At 36.3% G+C, this 21,087-nt stretch overlaps 1 protein-coding gene across 3 annotated transcripts in view; it reads right to left on the bottom strand.

The window, feature by feature from the left end:
• The window catches only part of LOC145688305 (uncharacterized), a 1,380,532-nt gene that overhangs the window by 14,090 nt on the left and 1,345,355 nt on the right, over nucleotides 1-21,087 (bottom strand). For all 3 annotated transcript variants that reach the window (XM_081762319.1, XM_081762321.1, XM_081762322.1), the window contains 4 exons: nucleotides 20,376-20,586; nucleotides 16,576-16,659; nucleotides 7,515-7,623; nucleotides 3,480-3,754 (listed from right to left, as the gene is read on the bottom strand). In XM_081762319.1, the coding sequence (XP_081618445.1) occupies nucleotides 3,480-3,754; nucleotides 7,515-7,623; nucleotides 16,576-16,659; nucleotides 20,376-20,586 (679 nt within the window). The remainder of the gene's footprint in view (nucleotides 1-3,479; nucleotides 3,755-7,514; nucleotides 7,624-16,575; nucleotides 16,660-20,375; nucleotides 20,587-21,087) is intronic.

A 21,087-nucleotide genomic window follows, 5' to 3' on the forward strand; every position in this document is an offset into this window, starting at 1 on the left:
GCTAAGTGTGAATTTGCTACTTCAAATTTCAAGCAATGATGCAGAAAATGATCACAAAAATTGGGTTTATTCAATTGAATTAACGTTCTCTAATTAAACAAGATTAGTTAAATATACGCAGGGTGCTGCAAATACATTCTACAACGCTTGGAGGTTATTTTATTCACGTAACGATAAAAATTCGTTCCAGTAAAATATTTGCTCCAAATCTCTCTCTTTTGTTTGAGAGTTACAGGCATTGAGGTGAGGTGGCATGTCATTGTCTTACTGTTAAACGTATCTTATCTATCCAAAAATGCATGATTAAGAATATTTTAGAGGTGGCGCAAGGGATTCCCAGATATTCCATTAGACAAGGCAGATTCGATTCATGGCGTATGGAAAGACATCCTAGCACGTAACGAAAATTCGTTGAGAGAACATTGATATATTGAACAGAATGAAGATGGTGAAATATTTTTTGTATGTTGTATATGGTTGCATAACTACAACAGTTAATGACTGTAGCGGATAATATGAAATAAAATCTTCGGTTAAACATCCTACAATTATGGCATGTAGGCTAAAAGAGCAAGTTGTTAATGAAAGTTATTGATTATGGAAGATTTGGCGGAATGAGAACATGGAAGAGAACGGGAATTATCCTCCCGCCCGAAAAAGGACATGATGCCATCCACCAGAAGCTCACTTACCGTGCGATGTAAATTGGATTCTCTTGCAGTAGAAGTAACGTTCTACCAGACACCTTGCTTCCTCACTCTGTTCCGCAGCGGACTAAAAATTGGTGTAGGGAATGGCACATGCAAACATTGGATATATCATAAAATGTCGAAAACAGCTTTTTTAAGGAGGATAGCACCTCGCAAAGTGTAGTTACATGAACGTTCGAACATTATAATGGCAAATATAACAATACTACACAACTTCCGTGACAGGCGGCCAAAAAAGGACGACAACATGGAATGTTCAAAACTGCAAAGATCGAACGTGTAAAGTGAGTCCCACCTCAGCACTGCGGCGACAAATTAATGGTCGGACTCCCTGGGATACATTTTTGTATTATTCCTGAATTGTAAAATTTCTTACCTGTACGAGATAGGAGAAATGAAGAACGCTTCAGGGACATTGTTGAAACTCTCTTTCATTGACGTGTTTACACAGGTAGTACAGTCGAATTTGGTATTGCGTGGTGTACTAATAGAAAGAAATGCAATACATCTAAGTCGGACAAATGTTGTGGCCAAGACCCAGATTCATCACAGCCAATCCAACATTCCACAAATATTTGAATGGAAGTCTCTGATATTTAAGTCAAAATGTGAAGATACCGATGTTTCGGAACCTTAGTCGCTGTCTAATTGCTAATGGCACATTATCTAAAATTTTTGGCAAGAATATCACGTAGAAATGTAGGTTAATTGCCACCACACAGGTAGGTAGAGTACGAATACGGACCAATCTGGTGGCTCTGTACTTTACTAAACCATACATTTAGTGAATAACTGTACTGATAATGTTGCACAAAAATAACATCCAGATCTTCAACATCCCACACACAACTGTTGTGCTTGTTGAACATGTCTGTTTTACTAAATCTTGTCGACTTGATTCACAAAAACAGGAGGCAGAAAGACTAGTATAGCAAAAGTTTGCTGGAGAAACTACTGGAAAATATCTGAAGGTGGAAAGTTTCTTCCTGTGATAATTTTGCATCGTACACAAGTTTAATGAATGCTTCTATTCCTCATTTATAAATAATCGCACGCCACATTTGGTGAATGTTTAGTGTCCGGCCTATAGCACATGTTCTGGTAACACGACGTACGCTTATCAAAGCAAGTACGTTCTCCTCAAGCTTATTCAATTACGTAGTACGGTTCTTTCATCTTGGTGGCAAAACAGATCCTGTCTCTCGAAGGTGAATATCAACTAATTGAGAAAAGACGTGAGACTGTTACCGAGCACTACCGGATACTTCTCCATCAATGAGGTGCATATCTGCTAGCCCACGTCAGACGAGTAGTAGTCCGCCATCCAAACTACTGTAATATAAGTGTGTTACAACAGGAGATTCAGAGATGCAACATAACTCCACATTGAACAGGAGATCACTGGCCAACTGTTTTACTTTTCTCATAAACTGGCTGAAGAGGTGCTCACTATTGCACATTAACGTTTTCCGGTACTACATCATCTTCGAGCGAGTGGAAAGCTCCAGCGGAAATAAGACGAATTTTGTTCCTACTAGCAACCTGCATTGCAAGTGTTCCAAGTGGAAGGATTTATTTTAGACTCATTTTGCATGTTCGACATTTGCTTCTTTGGACATTTTATGTGCTTACGTTTAAGACCCGCCTGCCGCAGCACTTCAGAATATGGTCCCCTTGCCAGTATTCGCCTCGAATGTTTATGTTCCCGAGCTCTCCGAGGCGTGTACCACCTTAACTCCCATCTTTTGTTACATAATCGTTTTTGATTGCTTAAATTTATCATCACCTCCGATGCGTTGTCAATAATCTTTTGTGCCTTACAGGAAGAAGTGGGAGGTCTGGTGACTCAGTTGTAGAGCGTATACCTCTACTGCAAGGAGTCCCAATTTATAGTCGACAATAAGTGAGCTCTCTGGTGGATAACATAATTCCGTGATTTTTAAGGGGGAGGAAACTCCCGTATTCTCATTCCACCAATTTTTCCATAATCAACAATCTGTCTCAGATGCACACCTGTTTCAAGGCATGATTGTGAGACGTTAAACTAGAGATATTATTTAAGTTCATTTTATTCGCTACAGTTACTATTTGCTATAATTATGCAGCCATGCACAACATACAAAAATATTTCACCATCTTGATTTTGTTCATGATATCGATGTTCTGTGCAGAATTATTTGCTACGTGCTTCGACATCGTTCCATGTGTCATGAATCGGAGCTGCCTTCCCTAACAGATTATTTAGAAATTCCTCATTTCCTGTGGGAATCCTACTGATTAACGTGGAGTCCGAACCACAAGAGCTCCCACCGGGAATCGAACCCGGGCCTCTCATGCCAAAGGCGTTTTGATTAATAGAGTTGTTTATATTAACAACATTTGAAGCACCACATAGATTGAAATATAACGAGAAAATATGTAATTATGTGCGATTTTTTGAAACGTATTTCTGTTTTCACTAGTACAATCTCAGAAGAAGGACTACAAAAAGAGAAGATATTCCAGTCTCAGAGCTAATGGGAAATTCAAGTTATTTAATTTTATAACAGAAGTCCTTAGTTTCTTGGAGAAGGTATTTTTTTATCTAAACATATTTCTATCCTTTAAAACAGAAATTATTCATTTCTTTGGAAGTCCAATATTTTGTTGTTGACATCTTTTGTAGATATCTTGAATACAAAAGTTCATTACTTAAGAAGTACAACAAAAGTTATAGTGTTATAGTTTTCCAAATCCTCCTTATGTACAGTATACTAAAATGATACTCACCTGTTCTAGCCTACTAGCGTCCGTTGATGAACCTTCTGTGTCCACGGTTTCCACAGAATCAAAGCTGTTATTCTCGACAGCGGAAGATCTTTGACCACCCGGTCTTGGCTCCATTCGTCGAAGCCTCGAGGTTAAGATGTTTTTATAACTCTGCCGCCGGGATTCATAGGAGGGCAGCGACAGAAGATGTGGAGGCCACCGATTAGGGTCGTCACTAAGGAGAGGCTCTGTATTGGATTCAAACGATGTGGTGTAGCTTGTGCCCTGATCTTGTTCTGTTAAAAAAAAAAAATGTATATATATAAATTTAAACACCTTATTTAAGTTTAAACATTGTTGTATTATATTGGGTTGGTGCGATTCAAATGTCTAATTGAGTGTCACTTTCAAAGGGAAAATTAAAGAAAAAAAAAAAAAAAAAACGTCAACACATAGTCAAAATAGTCTCTAGCTGCAAACACACATTTCTGTCATCAGTCATCTAATGATTAGATTCCAAGACAAAAGGAGCCTGCGATCCGAAGAAGTCCATAATCAGACGTTGTACCGCCTGATCGTCACGGAAGTTATTTCTTGTCATGCAATAATCGACATGCTGGAAGAGGTGATAGTCGGTGGGTGGGACGTCAGGAGAACGCGGTGGGTAATGAATGAGTCTTTACTGCAACTCATAGAAGTGCATCGTGCTTGACCAACATATGAACGTACATTGTCCTCCAATATAAGAACAATATTTGTTGATCATTGTTGGATACTAGCAGACAAATCTGTGGTGCATTTCATACAGTTGAATACTGTAACGATCCATAGTGATGGCTTCACGTGAAGGGTCGCCTTCACAATACCCACCACAACACTTTCTGCAGGTAAATAGGAGGTTTCGGAAAACATCCTTGATATTAATCACAGTCCAGTCCTGTCCTCGCTCTTTACGATTATCCTATCAGATCAAGTTTTCATCAGAAGTGACAATCCGCTATAGAAAATCCTCTCGGTTATTCGGTACACTCAGAAAACTGTATGCCTCCAGATAGCGATCATTCTTGGCCGGTGTCATCTCACGTAACACTCATGACTAAACATTTTCCCTACCGATTGCATGGAATTACTAAAAGACAACGGTATTGTGTATGTCTACTTCGTCTGAAATTGTACGAACACATTTCCATGGTTCCTTTTTCACATTATTCCTCAGGAGCTTATCAGAATACGCTGTTGGTCGGTGACCATGGGAATTATTTGTTTTCAATGTGGGAATGTTGTGTTATGAGCACCGGCTTTCACAAACGAATGACATATGGCGCATTCGTTCACCGTTCTTGTCTCAAATGGACTGTTGTTGATTTTGGAGCTAGATTTGCACAATGAATGTTCTAATTTGAATTCATCAAAGGAAGTCATTCGCAATTTTGTGTTGTTCAGTGTACACTTTCACACACTCCTGTTCAATAACACACTTACTTTGGACTGACGGTGCACTCCTGCTTGTTTCTGAACATATACGGACTTCGTGACATTCATACATGACCTCAGTCCAGTAATTCTTTGCGCTGCATACGGCGATTTCCCACCAGACATCAGAACACCCATAGATAGCAAATTTGAATTGCACCAACACATGGAATTCTTCAAAGTAATGGATCAAGTTATTGACAATTCACACTTATTTTTCAGATTATGTTTTGATTTTGTTTTCTACATTACTTTATTTGTCGTTCATTGAAAAAAGCAACATGTAAACGTACTTGTACCCACTACACAGATGGCAAATGACATATTAGAACACATAATTAACTCCGGAATAACCATTAAGTTCCTACAAATGAAATATCCGCCCCAAATTTGTCATTTCTAAAGGGAAAAAAATAAAAGTACAAAACCAGGTTAATCAAAAGTCTCCAATCACACCATTTTACCACTGCTAAGTCAAGGGTTGGATTCCGTGGCAAAATAAGTTTAGAGTTTACAATGCGAAGATTTTTCAGCCACACGTTACACCTCCTGATTATCAGGGAACATCTTCTCTCTCAAGAAGTGCTCGATATGCCGGAAGAGATATTAGTCGATGGGAGGAAAGTCAGGATAATACGGTGGATGAGAGAGTGTTTCATACTACAACTCCTGTTCTTGAACGATTAAAATAAAATGAACTAAAAACGAATGGATCTGAATATATATAAATTTTGAGTGTTTCTTATGAGTATTGTATGTAACGTAAGCAAAATGTGAGCTGAGGTCTCAACTGGTTTGACACATAGTAACTAATTTCATTTTATTCTGGATTTCAAATAATCAACCATGTACCAATAATTGAAAGAGATTTGAACTATCTTATATATAAGGAAATTTATATCAAATTGACATTTTTCTGGTTATTTCTTTTATAAATGACTGAGTAGTAACATATAAGATTGAGGTGACAAAAATTTCAGGGTATGTGGCGATGACTGTACTACACTGTATAAGTTGAATTCATTTCCCGAGCTTGAACACTAGACGAACTTACTTATCAACATATGCGGCATGGTATTAGCTCACATTATCTACATAGGCTGACTAATAAAGACTGATCTTCAGTGTTTATGAAATGAATACAACAGCAAAGGAGATGAAAAGAAACACATTTGTGTAGTGGAGAAGCAACGAATAGATCAAGCAAGCTTGAAGGCCATAGCATCAGGAATGTGACCTCGGCAGCTGTTCAAGCACACGTAGTTTTAGTTTCGCATAAGGCAACATGGAAGTGACACGCGAAGAAAAGCATAGAAATTCTGTTGATTATCTTGTAAAGATCAATGTTTTGTGTGTAGCCCATCCTCCATATAGCCCTGATTTAGCCCCTTGAAATTTCTTTCTTTTTCCAACTTTGAATAAACACCTCCGGGGACGGCGTTTCGCACCTTCGGAGACAGTGGTTAAAGCTGCGGAGGCAATTTTGAAGAATCTGTCCAAAAATGGCTTTCAGCATTTCTTCGATGACTGGCAAAAACGTTGGGACAAGTGCATTGCATGTAATGGGGACTATTTTGGGAAAAGACCATCACATTTGGAGGATTAGTACAGGTAATTATGTTTTATTCATTTATGATCATTCTGTTTTGATCAGCCTTCGTACATTGAAATGCTACTGGAATTAGAAAAAAATGGTGTGTGCTTTCCTTTCAACTTTTAAAAACTAATGTCGAAGTTTAGAATATCAAATTTTAATGTAACTTTATTTCATCTTTTCAGAAAATTACAGTTCCAATTGATGATTATTTTTATTTTTTCAAGTGCGTTACGTCTAAATATTGAGATTTTGTTTCTAAATGTAAATTTAAACAAGGGGCATCATATGGGGAGGGCAGGGGTCAATTACCCCCCTTGAGTTTGAAATGTATATACATTTTAATCCATAGTATAATAATATACTAATGAAAACGTTAGATTTGATGTATTTTGGAAAGTCTAGTTCCCCAATCAATACCTAAAACGACACTATTGAATGAAACCGGGTTCTATTTCTTGCATGCATTTTGTCAGCATAAGGAAATTATGTTATACGTATGTATGCAGCTATTGTTTCTATTCATTTTGAAAAAACTTGGAAAGGAAGAAGAAAATGCTACGTACAAAGCATCTTGAAAAAAAAAAAGAAATGAAATCTTTGAGTTTTACGTCCCAGGGTTATGCCGGTTAGGCTAAAGGAGACGGTGATGATCATTAATGAATTAAATGGTGGAATGAAGAAAGTGGGAGAACCCCGAGGAAACCCACGCACACGGTATTTGTCGAACCCGGGACCCCAAGCACCAGAGATGAACGCTCTACCACTGAGCCACCGCGGCCCCTACTCAAGTCGATATTTGACTTAGACAATGTGCAATTGTTTATATTCATATTGGCAACGTGCGGAAAAGGTGGAAAGGTCTCGAATAATATGTATTTAAAATATGGGTGTTTTATTACATGTATATTTGTTTATACTATCACCGCTTTTGTTGGTAAGAAGTAAGAAGTGTTTGGATAATGTGTGAACCCTGCGTGGTATATTACCTGGAGATTGGTCTGGCGAAGATCTACTAAGCTCCACTTGTTCTGCATCCGACAGTTCCTCGTCTTCTTCTAATGTTGCCCTTAGTTCCCATAATCTTCTATATTGTAACTATAAGAAAAAAGGACATGAAATATTAAAACATCAGAAACATTTTTAAATGCACACAATAAAATGAAACAATATTTCGGCCCTTGCATTTGGTAGGACAATGAAATGTTAATAGTAAAAAAAGAGACAAGCTCAAGTATGTCTTTCAAGATTATGAACAACCGTAGTTAAGAGAGTATTATTGATATTATGTCATTACTATTATAGCTTGTAATTGATAAGAAAGAAAGAAAGAAAGAAAGAGAGAAAGAAAGAAAGAGAGAGAAGTCCGCCGATCAGCTGCAAAGGTGTATATATGTTGAAACATTCTCAGGGACGCAACTTGGTCCATTTTTTTTTTCTATAAACATGGTTTCTATATATAAGAACTGTAAAACACGGTTTAGACTAAATTATAGTGATTTGATTTAATAATAATAGTATCAATCGTTCATATCCTTTCTGGTATTCAATATTCAAGGGTTCTATATACATTTTTTAAATTGTATAATTTACTACCTATGTATATCAGGTTGATTTTTAATTTTTTCTTGAATAAAAATAATTGTTAACTAACAAGACATGAAACTATAGAAGAACATGATTGTTTTGATACATATCTTATATATATTCAAAATTAGAACTAATGGTAGACTAAATTTTCAGCTTTCATGTTTCATTAACGAAATAACTAAATGTTATTTTTTTAAAGTCATCGTTAGCGTTTTCATCGTATTTGGAGCGTGAGACATGAGTTTGATTTTAGGTTAGCAATGTGTCTGGTTTAAATCTCATGCAAAACAATTGTCTATGTTTCGTTTAATCTTTATGATGAAATGAGCCGTCAAACTCAAATCACCCAAAATTATGCCTTTTTTTGTTTTATTTTACAGTAATTATGTTATGTGAGAAGAAAATGAGACAGCCAATAGATGCAAATCAGTGGGACTACACTATTGCAGTTGAAATTACAGGAAAGAAATAGCGAATCTTCAGGATGCCCATGGACACAATCTTGCCTACCTCATAATCACACGATCTGGGACCAATCCTGGTAGATATAAAACCCGTGTTTTATAAAAAAAAAAACAGTTTTTTTTATTCATTTACGGCACTGTTCAAAACTTTCTCTTAGACAGTAGGGACACTTTCTGTCCAACGGGTGGTAAAAGCGTGAAGGTTTCTCCATGCACATACATGGTAATTTACTTAAATATAGACTGAAATAGTGATGTCGTCATTTCCTCTTCCTTACCATGGTGATCGCCATGTTTTTTTTTTCTAAACAAATGCACGGAGCGGTAGGAATACTGCTAAGTATAATGTTAGTAAAACAATTCTAGAATATTTCGAAGACAAAGTAAAGTTGACAGAAAAAGGTACAGATTAACAATATGAAGTTAACTATTTACAAAATTTACGAGTGAAATCTAGTAATTCACGAAGTGACATCTAAGGAACTTTTTCTACAGAGGCCACACCTTTACGTAAACTGATAAGGTAGAAATTGCCTATGAAATGCCAACACCAGTACCAAGTAACGGATAATGAACGAAAGCAACTACACGCAATATAAAATCTCTACGATACAGACTGACGAGCTGTCTGCACAATGAAAATAGAACAAATATACTATTTATCTAAAAGGAAAAATTATTGTCTACTTTGAGAATAATATTAATTATATTGGCGCACTTAGATTTTTTATGTCCACCTTTAAAATAGGAATGCACAGTTACAGTGGCTGCAAAATAAAGCAACAAACAGTCAATCTAAAAAAAAGGACACTACGGTTGTAACAATACACATGTTGAGAATTTTCAATCTAGACCAATTTCTGATCGGTTAACATGCATCGGATCTTCTCTTATATTTCCTATTCACTTTAAAATATACGCTGACAGTACAGTAAGAAAACATATAATTATGAATGGTTCGGCGTAAGTTTTTTACATTAATTCTGTAGGCCTACACATTTGCATTGTATTGCGTGATGCTGATGGTACCAAATAAATTTTTTCCAGAATTATTTAAATTCAATCTCCGATAATAAACAAGCTAAGTATATGTTCACACTTAATTTAACCTTTACATGTATAAATACACAAAATCTTCGATATCAGGGGAAACATTTCACCTTCAACGTTTGTCATATTATTTACATAATTGCTTGCTTTTTCTTTTTCTATCTTTTCGTAGTTTCATTCATTGGATTTTGTTTTTACATATACAAGTTTTTCTTTTACTCTAGTGTTTGCAATCTGGAAGTTAATACGTTACTGTTTTCGCTTTGTACCTACATTCTTAGGCCATGTTGTTTAGAAAATAAAATTGTGATCACTATAGCATCGAGAAGAATGTGACGTCACACCTTTTTCAGTCCATTAGAGCGCGTTCGCAATATTAATAAATCAGATATCGCACAGTAGCAATATTAAGTAATATTAATAGAGCAATATGGAGTGAAGTTAACTGATCTGACATTCAGGCAAATTACATCGCTGCAGTGGAAGACTTTAAGGATTGGGAAAGATTTCGTTTGGCCTTAGTCAGAAAGATGAAAAACAAAGATAGTCACCTCTCAGACATTTATTAACAACATTAATGGACGATTTCGTCCGGCTTTTGAAGTCAGTGTTTCAGTATTATTTAGCTGTTTGATTTCGGTACATTATGCAATATCACAACAATCAAAACAATACGCAAATCAAAAGCATCACTCAATAATATTAAAACACAACACAGTGGTGTCCTTTCAGGATTTGCTTGAGGGGAGCGAGACTCTTTGGTATAATTTCACGTTTCACGTTGGTATATTAAAATGTAACCAATTACTCACACTTTGAATATGTAACGACACTTAACAACAACAACAACAAAAAAATATTTCAATTTGAGGACATGAATTAAAATACACTAGCTGAAATACCTATCCATTGCACGGGGAGAAAATATTTATGAAAATATTTGAACCTTCTACCCACTTTAATATATACAATTCAATGAAAGTATAATTATATACATATATAAACTCATAAGATACTCTGTTTTTGGAATAAATGTTGAATTTGCCTACCCCTTTGAAATACACCCGTTGATTAGTGTGACATAATAAAAATTTTGAGACAGAAACTAATTATGCTTCTAGATTCATTTAAAATGGGTAAGCTGTTTTCCGTGACGTGATCACAAACAAGAGGGCAATGTGGTGAAAACATATAAAAATTGGATTTCCTTCCCCTTAAAATCGGAAGTTCGGAATATGCTGGGTCACGACTCTACTCGTTTGTAATGAAGAATTTACATACGGATTTTCATCTTCCTAAATTGAGAACATCGGGTACTCTCTCTCCCTCTCTCTCTCTCTCTTTTTTTGCATTAATTTTGAGCCCTATACTCTTTCAGGACACGATCTTTAATCAAAGTGGTGATAGAAACCTAGCTCGAGGTAGATACTAAGTATGCTCGAAAATTAATTTTAAAGCTTTTAGTTGTTTTCCCGTGACGCAATCACAAACAACAGACAACATAGCTTTCAATACGAAGGAAAAATAAATAAGAGAAACTGCTACTTTCGTCTTAGAAAGGAATTCTTAAAATATGTCTGGGATACGTGTCCGCTTGTGAGAAGTTTATATGACAAGTTTTATTTGCTTAAGTTTAGGGATTTGTGTGGTACTCTATTTTCTGCAAAACATTTGAATCCCCTTTACAACCATTAGTATACATTTTTAAAAGATCCTTGCTTATTTCTTGCTCTCGTAATAAAATGAATTTTCTGTCCAAATATCACGTTTTTTTTTAGATATAATAATATGGCCTGAATTTTGGTGTGAACATCTTTTACTCTTTCATGTAATCGTACATATTATTCTCGCTTTCCTCTTCGAAGAGTGGAATTTTCGAAAACGCTGAAATAGGCCTACTTGTTTCCCTTATCTGTCTATTAAAATGCTACAATAGTAACAAAGGCGTTGTTGTTTTGTCCAGCTAGCCGAGGCTAGCTACTACCCGAAGAGGGTTACGCCCTCTGTAGGGGAAGAGATGTGAGAAAATTTATTATGTTGTGCAGAAAGCAGCGGTGGGGATATGGGTAGATCCAAAAACTTTATTTGTACATACTTAGCGGTCATTATGGCCGTAGACCATAAACATGAGGTAAGGTAGGTACATAAACTTCAGTGAAGGAAGTAATAACTGCCAATGATATCATGTGAGGTGATGAAGTGCGAAACTCATCACAACACATAGGTTCTGTTAGTGGAACAAATGCAGGTTATCTTCCGCTTAGGAGCGACGCTAGGCATTAATGAAGACACAGGAGCCCTGTTAGTACAGAAGTGTTACTGTGCGTATGATGGCCATGTGTGAGGTAGATGAGCGGCTGTAGTATAGGGCTCGTAGTAGACGGCGTCAGGTAGGTCTGGAGGTAGAGTGTAACGGTACAAAGTGAATAGTAATGAGAGCGGAGGGAACAGAGCAGCAGCGGAGGAGGTATTTCGGGCATGGTTGTCAAAAGTTGGATGATTATTGTGCAGGCGCTGGGTGATATATTTATGAAAATGAAATGAAATGAAATTTTTGAGCTTTACGTCCCACGATTATGCCGGGTAGGCTAGAGGAGACGGTGATGATGAGTAATGAATGAAATGGTGGAATGAAGAAAGTGGGAGGAAACGGGAGAACCCCGAGGAAACCCACGCACACGGTGTTTGTCCACCACAAAGTTCACTTGGCGGGAGCTGGGTTTGAACCCAGGACCCCATGCACCAGAGGTGAACGCTCTACCACTGAGCCACCGCGGCCCGTGTTATATTTATTCTGTAGTGTTTCTAAGTGATATAAGATATGCGGAAATATAAGTGTATGATAGAGATCTTGAATGGGACTTGGTAATTTGATACGAAAAGTAATTCGCAAGGCACGACGTTCCAGGATGCGTAATTTCTCATAGTATGAGGTCGGAGCAGATATCCAAGTTGTAAATCCGTACCTGAGAATAGGAAGGAGAAAAACTTTGTATGTATTAAGAATTGTATGAGTATGGAGTCCCCAGGTAGTTCCAGCAAGACTTTTCAGAAGATTGAGGCGAGAGTATACCTTCTTGGATATATCTTTCAGATGTGCTGTCCAGGTTACTCATAGATATTTGACACTGCGAGTAGGTTTTAAAGGTACACCTTGTACAGAAATGTTTAAGAGTGTTGGGTTGCGGTGTACAAGAGAACGATGTTTCGGAGCAAGATATACAATAAATTGAGTTTTTGCTGGGTTTAGTATCAGTCTCCAGTGGGAGCACCAATCAACAAAGGCATTGATAGCATCCTGGAGAGGCAGATTGAGCTGATGAATTGTTTTTCCCGTGGCAAAAAGTAGTGTCATCGGCATACTGAAAGAGCTTAACAGTATCTGGGACTGCTGGGAAGTCGGAAACGAATAGAATATATGGTAAGGGCGACAAAGCCGATCCTTGGGAAACTCCAGAATGAAGAAAAATAGGAAATGAAAAAAAAAAAAAACTAGTGTTGATACAGACGTAAGCCAGTCAACAGCTAAGAAAATTAAAGATGAATCTAAGATAAGCAATAGGCAGGCGGAGCTGTTTGAGTTTATAGATGAGAGCAGGATGTCAGACCTTGTCGAATTCTTCTCGAGATCAAAGAGGACCAAGCAGGACGGATTGCCTGTGTTAAAGTGATTATAGATGTAATTTGAGAGGCGAAGCAATTGGTCATTAATGCTGAAAGAAGGTCTCAAACCAGCTTGCTCGAGTGAAATGACGTCGCGATGTGCCAGGTATGAATGAAGACGTTTGACAATGATGCGTTGTAGTATTTTAGTGAAGGTCGATGTTAGTTGAATTGGACGGTATGAGCTAACAGAAGCAACAGGTTTATGTGGTTTGAGAAACATAAGAGTGTTCGAAGTTTTTCAGTCAGCAGGTACAAAGCCAGTGCGAAAAATAAAGGTAAAGATGTGACAAAGCAGATATAATACTACGTACGGACTTTCTTTAATGTGTCGATATGTAATGGAATCCATGCCAGGGGCTGTGGTACGTCTGTGAGCTACAACTGAAGTGATGTCAGATATAGAGATCGGTGCAGTAAGAGGATTGTTTTCGGGCAGAGGGTGATTAACATTAGGCAGGAGATGAGAATCCAGATTGAGTTCGTCGACTGGATGAGAACGATGTGGATATTCAGATGCGGGAGGTGTAAAGATGTCCTGCAGATACCTTGCAAACGCATTGGCCTTGTCTATATCAGTATGCAGCGCAGTACTGTTGTCGATAAGAGGATATGTTGTGCGAGTATGTTGACCTGTAAGTTGCCGGAATCGTTTCCAGTACTGAGTGGGATGTGAAAGTGAGCCGAGATTGTTGCCAGCTTTGACCCAGCATCGCAATTTATAAGCTTTAAGGTAGTTGTGCACCGTTCTTTGCAACTGCCTGTAATGATGAAGAGAGTACCAAAAGCGCCTGAGCTCCAATCTATAACTTTGGATTTCAAATCTTTAATTTACAGTTATTTGTGATTTCACGTTTAACGAAAACAAATGTTTTATATTATGTGTACCTTAAATAAATTATTTAAATAGATCTTTTTCATAAAGTTTATTGTTTAAATTATTGTTCTATTAATAAGCCTTTTCCAAAATCAATGCAAATGAATTGTGCTTCCATCTTTGGAGTTCTTTTAAACTATACGTTGTGGACGTTTATACGTTTGTGGCCAATCCTTTCGACAATGATTTGATTTGAGTTTAACGTCCCGTTCAGCATCGAGGCTATATGAGCCTTTCGACAATGAGATCTCGGAAACTACAGGCTCTAGAAAGATGACGTTTTCACTGATCGATTTCAAATTTTATGTAGATTGTCCAGTTCTAATTGAATATTTAAAAAATCATGACCATTATTTCTTTATTACATTTTTACGGGTACAAAGGAAGTGTTGAAATTAGAAAAAAAAAAATCATCATACCCTACGAATCATACATTCCAACACCACATAATTGTATACGGGGTTGCATACTTCTCAGCCGTTTGTTTCGTGTCCAAATGATAATGAAAAATGAAGGATAGCCATTTCTCCACTCTAACAGTAAGTTGAATCTTTATTGTTTAGAGTGTTTTGCCCAATGAACACCATATATCACTGGCATTATAATTAATTGTATGTGTAATGTATTTGCTTATTACATACTGCATGCAAGGAGAAAGAAAACACTGATCATACATGAATTAAAATTTACAACCAGAAGTAGACTCAAATCTTGCAAACGGTGTGAGATATTGAAAAAGTAATCGAAAAAAATCTCCCCTTTATGGTATCTCTTGCCTCTTTTTTTTTTTTTTTTTTTTTTTTTTATCAAAACGTCTTTCACTTGTGTCTGTAAAGGGACATTTACAGATGTGAGGAATGGCAAGAAGATTCATGCTCATATGTGAATGATGCGCTGTGTAGAGAGCGCAGGTTCAGCTAGTCTATATATTAAAACGCTAGGTTTATATGTTTGTCTCTAAAGAAAAGTTTGTGTTTGTCGCCAATCCTTTCGACAGCGAGATATCGAAAACCAGAAGCTCTAGATACGTGCCGTTTTCGCTCGTCGATTCCAAATTTTGTGTAGATTGTCCAGTTCTAATTGAATATCCAGAAAACGTGGCCGTTATTTCTTTGTTACAGTTTTTAGGGTACACTGGAAGTGTTGTTTTCTTTTAAGGTAGTAAAACATCAAATCCTATGAGTTATGCATTTCAACACAACACAATTGTATACAGGAGTTCATATCTCTCAGGCGTTTGTGTCATTGCCAAATGATAATGAAAAACGAATGATAACCATTTCTCCAGGCTAAGATGAATCTTTATTTTTTGAAATATTTTGCCCATTGAACATCATATATCACATATAATTAATTGTGTATGTAATGTATTTGTTTATTAACTGCATGCAAGAAGAAGACACTGATCATACTTGAATCAGAAACGCGAGAACCCCGAGGAAACCCACGCACACGGTGTTTGTCCACCACAAAGTTCACTTGGCACGAGCTGGGATCGAACCAAGGACCCCATGCACCAGAGGTGAACGCTCTTCCACTGAACCACCGCGGCCCTCTCTTTTTTTAAAGATATTATATACCAAATTCTACATTTCCAACATAAACGAATACACACATTTGACGCTTTGCAAAGCAATAAAGGAAAATTTCAATATTATTAAATGTCCCTCTTTTCCCCCCTTTGAAGCAGAATTATCAGCAACGCTGAAATACGTGCTTTCGATTTTTAATTAAATATGTTTATACCGAATTTCAGATCTCCAACTAAAGTGAATCTTCGACACTTGTTGATTAATCAAAGTGAAATTTGAGCATTTTTGAAATGTTTCAGTTTCTCTCCTTTGGAGCGAAGTCTTTGAAAACGCCGAAACATGTGTTCCCTTCTTTCTATTGAAGAGTTCGTGTGCCAAAATTCATCTCTCTAATGTCAGGGATTCTATTCTTGGGGAAATCTTTGAATTGCCCTTTACCCCACTTGGGATGTGAATTTCCAAAAATCTTTCCTTATACCTTGCGTTTGTGACAAAACTAGTATTTTATTGAAATTTCATGTTAATCCCTATAGTTTTATGGCCTGGGGATGATGAGTAATATATCTATTTCACACAGTTGGAACTTTAAGGAGGGACAAGGAACATAATTAATAAGAGAAATTACAAACAAAGAAGCAAGTCCAAAAGAAATATCAATATTATAATGGTTTTTTGTTCCTCCTGAAAAAAAAAAAAAAATACTGCATTGGACTTGGGAAGTTTTCAGTTCAAGTCCTCAATTGAAGTGCTTGTCGTACTTTATACTGGACAAAATGGCATCAAAAGAAGGTTAACTCCCCTTAACTAAATCCTGGAATCTCGCCTGTACAACCTTTTCAACCTTAGTTGGGTTAAAATGTCGAAGTGGACTCACCCTAACATTTTCCCTATCCCGCTCAGAAGATTCTATGATATCTTCGTCTTCAACGTAGTAGTCTACAATATCCTCTACATTCACCTGTAAAGAAAGACAACAATAATAAATTACAAATTCATTTTTATATAATCTAAACTTATCAGATTTACGTCGGAATTAATACATTCATGAAAACATTACCTATAATCAACCGAATTATATACATCTTTAATTATTAAAAAATACTTAAAAATCCTTAAACAGTTTGTAAGCGATACGATTATTACCAATAATTTAAAAGTTCTCTGGCTAAAGAAAACTTTTGACCCAATCTTTAACTCATGGAAGTACTATATGGCGCATTCAAGTTCTTAAGTCTCTCCAATCTATTTTGAGGTACTGTGAGCAGATGGAAGGATATGGTGCATCTTAATATACGCGGAAACCCTCTGCATATTTGTGACATAAAATGAGCACGGTGGAGCGATCGTAGTCCCTACAGCCGCCACTATAGTAGTGTTATGCGAGTCTTATAGAATGGCTTTGTTCGTCCGTCTGTCGACAGGTATCAGAGCGAAAAGGGTATGAAATATCGCGAGTGTTTGCAATCGATCGCGAGTCTATTGCGTTAACTCTCTATTGAAACCAGAAGTGGTTATAATTAGCCATTTCCAGTTTCAACGTTTATCACCATAGAACGAAAGTGGTTAAAGATAGCGAAAAGTAGTTTCTTGCAGACGATTCAGAGTCTTAAACAACATATCATAACTATCTACAACACTCTACCGAAAACCAGAAGAGGTTCAAATTTACTATTACTTCCAGTTTCAATACTGTTCCGTAGGGCAAAACAGTAAGTACTATCAAGATCCATTTTTTCAAACGAATTAGCGTCTCAACACAATACATCATGGTTATCCAAAACACTGTACGAAAACCAAAAGTGGATCAAATGTATTATTACTTCCGATTTCAATACCAGTTTCAACGTTTATCGCCATATAACGAACATGGTAACATAAAAGGAGAAGCAGCTCTTTGTAAATGATTCAGTGTCTGTAGCCAACGCATCACGACGATCTACAACACTCTACAAAACCGGAATTGGTTCAAACATAATATTACTTTCGGTTTCAATACCGATTTCCGTAGAGCAAAAACGGTGAGTGCTATCGACATATTGTCGGTTCACTGTCCCAATGATATGTTCCAACTGCACAGTTAACCCTATTCATACCGTGAGGGGTTCAATGTAGTCATTTCCAGTTCCAACGTTCATCATCATAGAACGAAAAGAGTAGAAGATAGCAAGAAGCTGATTTTGCAAACGATTCAGCGTTTCAAGGCAATATATGACTATTTGCAACACTCTACCGGAAAGGAAATTGGCTGAAATTTACTATTACTTCCGATTTCAATAGTAATTTATGTAGAACAAAAACAGTGAATGCTATCAAGGTGCAATTTTGGCTGTGGATTCAGCGACTCAAGAATAGGTTTTATCTCCTCCCTTAACCCTGTATTCAAGCCGAAAGTGGTTGAAATAAACTATTTTTGGTTTCAACCTTTATCGTCATAGAATAAAAGCAGTAAGATATAGCGAAGAATGGCTTTCTAATATGGATTCAATGTTCGAGGAACAGGTTCCATCTTTGATTTTATTACTCTATTGCAACCAGTAGTTGTACATGCACTACTTCAAGTTTGAGTATTGAATTCGCATGGTTTGGAAGTATTAGTTTCACACTGTGAAATAATACTCACTTGTTTCTATTGCCTAACAACTCTCATCGAATTGAATTAATATGCCGTTCTCGGATACAAGTAAGAGTTAAGTAAAATTAACTTTCGACTTTAGAAAAACAAAATAGTGTCTTCTTTTGAAGAGGTGAATCTACAAGATACTTTCGAGTTCTAAGATCTCATATTTTTATTTCAAAAATTGGTGTCATGATCTCGTGGTTTCAAGAAACTCTCTTTTCTTTTCTTTTTCTTTTTTTTTGTTGGAATGTGTATCGACCATTTGAAAATCGCTCATGGTCAGAGCGATCCGAATAGAAAACGAACGTCCATGGAAAGTATTATTTATTGTTGGTACCAGAAAAATTTCTAGGAGTGAGATCTGGTGAGTTGGGTCCATGAGACACCACTTCAAGGTTATAGTTAAGAAGAAAATTCTAAATTAGGAGTGTCCGATGCGCATAAGCGTTGTCTTGATGGAAAAGTACACGGGCATCCTTCTCGGGTGGTTTTCTTTCTGGAACATGCTTAGTCTTCAAAAACTAAGTTTCAATTTTAATAATAGAAGTTCCTCCATCTTTGGTCAACTTTGTGTAATCGAGCAACGAATTATTTACTGACTTAAACGGATTTGTGGAAACCTGGAAAGTAGTAGGCGTAATAACTTAGTAAGCCCCCTGAAAATTCGACTTTTTCCAAAGTTCTTCACATAGCACAATACGGCTATGGGGCATCTTTTGGACATCTCAACATATTCTGTACATGTCCTGGGACATTCAGCCTCACAGTAGAAATTTTAAGCGAATAGAAATATATTCGGAGCATTTCTTGCATTGGAATGGAATGTCAAAATATTTGTATCCTACGAAACAATGTTGCAAACCTTGAGAAAAACACGAGGCTATATATGACCTAAACGTCGACATACATACTACAAAATACAGAAAAATAGCTGTTTCTTATCGACGACACTATTTCCGAAGGGGATCAACTTAATACAAAAATATAAGGTCTGACTAAACATGATTCTAGAACATAAAATTACCATTTAATACATCAGTAAATAATTATCTCTTTCAAAGGGAATATTCTAAATAAACACTAGAAATATATCTTATTAAAATAGTCCAAGCATACATGGAATACTCCAGTGAATTAAAAGTTACAATCAGAAAAATAATCAGCCAAGAACGAGCTGAATTTCACTAATACTAGCTATAGTGACATAACTAGCATACTGAATTTTCATGCATGAAGCTAGGCTTCAAGACAAACTCCAAATATATATTTGCTTCCCATCCAATAGTAGAAGTTTCACCAACATCAAGCTGGGTTCTTACCAACAATTTATAACAAATGGTTGAAAGGCAGGAGAAAATATTTCTGATCACGTAATACTAACTTAGCATAGTTTAATTTTAATGAAAAGAGTTTATATCGAGTTGGCAACACAGCTTTCCTTACTACGCTGGTGATAATGCATGGACAACCTGCATGGTATGTACTATGGTACTAAAATTTTTCTTTGCTTGCTTGAATGTGTTTGAAAATATTTTGTTCTATCTTCTTCCATAATTCCATTCTTTATGGTCATTTGAACTACAACATTTAAACAGAAGGTTATATCTCCAAATGGTTTACTAAATCAACTTGTCAGTTCTAAATCCATTTTACAGTACGAAAACATTGCTTCTAAGTTTTGCGGTAAGTAGTCAATCACAATGCTGACAGCTCATTGGAAACATTACAATAATTCTTTTAAATTGTGTCGGAATTTTAGAGTTAAATGAACACACACATATGCATATATCACTTTTTCTAGAATTTCATATAAATATAAATAATTTCTGGGATTCCTTGCGAGTTACAAATGTCGACACTTTTCGTGTCAACTATTCATAGCTAAGTTTTTTTCTAAATTAATATAATTCAATTATTTTCCTTAAGTCATCGCCAAGGCTAATGTATAGTTATTATTTGTGTTATAAGCATTGTTATTTAAGAAACACATGACGCGGCGTTATGTATTATTTAAAATGCATGGCAGTATTATACTAATATACAATTCTGAACCTTACCTCTTCTAAGCTACCGGTGTCATTATATCTCACTTTACTACAGTACTCATCTTCCTCAGGTTGACTTCTTCTCAAACTTTGCCTCGTGTGTTCTCTCCTCCAGAAATCTAAACTGCTTTCAAGTGGAGTCCAGTCTGTGCTTGGCGCTCGTCTTGGGGGAGCACCCTCTCTCTCTACCTCCCATTCCAAAACTACGTCTAAAGGTGATCTTCTGCAAGAGAGAACATGATCACAGTCATATGTGATATAATATTATCATTGCACACTTACTGAAATGAAACTAATAAACTAATACATTATTTTCTGGAAGATGGTACATCCCGAACTGAAATTAGTAGTTTAGATTCATTATCACCATTTATTATGTTCTTCCAAATATATGAGCACATATATATTCATCTTGATTTCGTAGAGTATTTATGATGCTTATACTTCAACTTTGTTTCAGCCTGATAGTGTGGACAATTACTTATTTTTTATGTATCTTCAAAGATCAGGATTTTTGGCTTACTTTATTGTATAATTGAAGATCTTTCTAGTTTTTAGTTTTTATATTACAATATTTTTTTTTAAGTGAAGTTATTAACAACTGTATGTGATCCTATATGGCAGTAGGAACTCGAAATTACTTTGGAAAACTTGTTCTTATCATGAACAAAATTATGCTGTATCTTGCATAATTCTTCGAGTCCTTACAACTTTATACAAAGAA

The sequence above is a fragment of the Thermobia domestica genome, chromosome 6, assembly GCF_964235325.1.
Source record: "Thermobia domestica chromosome 6, izTheDome1.hap1.1, whole genome shotgun sequence".
Taxonomy (NCBI): Eukaryota; Metazoa; Arthropoda; class Insecta; order Zygentoma; family Lepismatidae; genus Thermobia; species Thermobia domestica.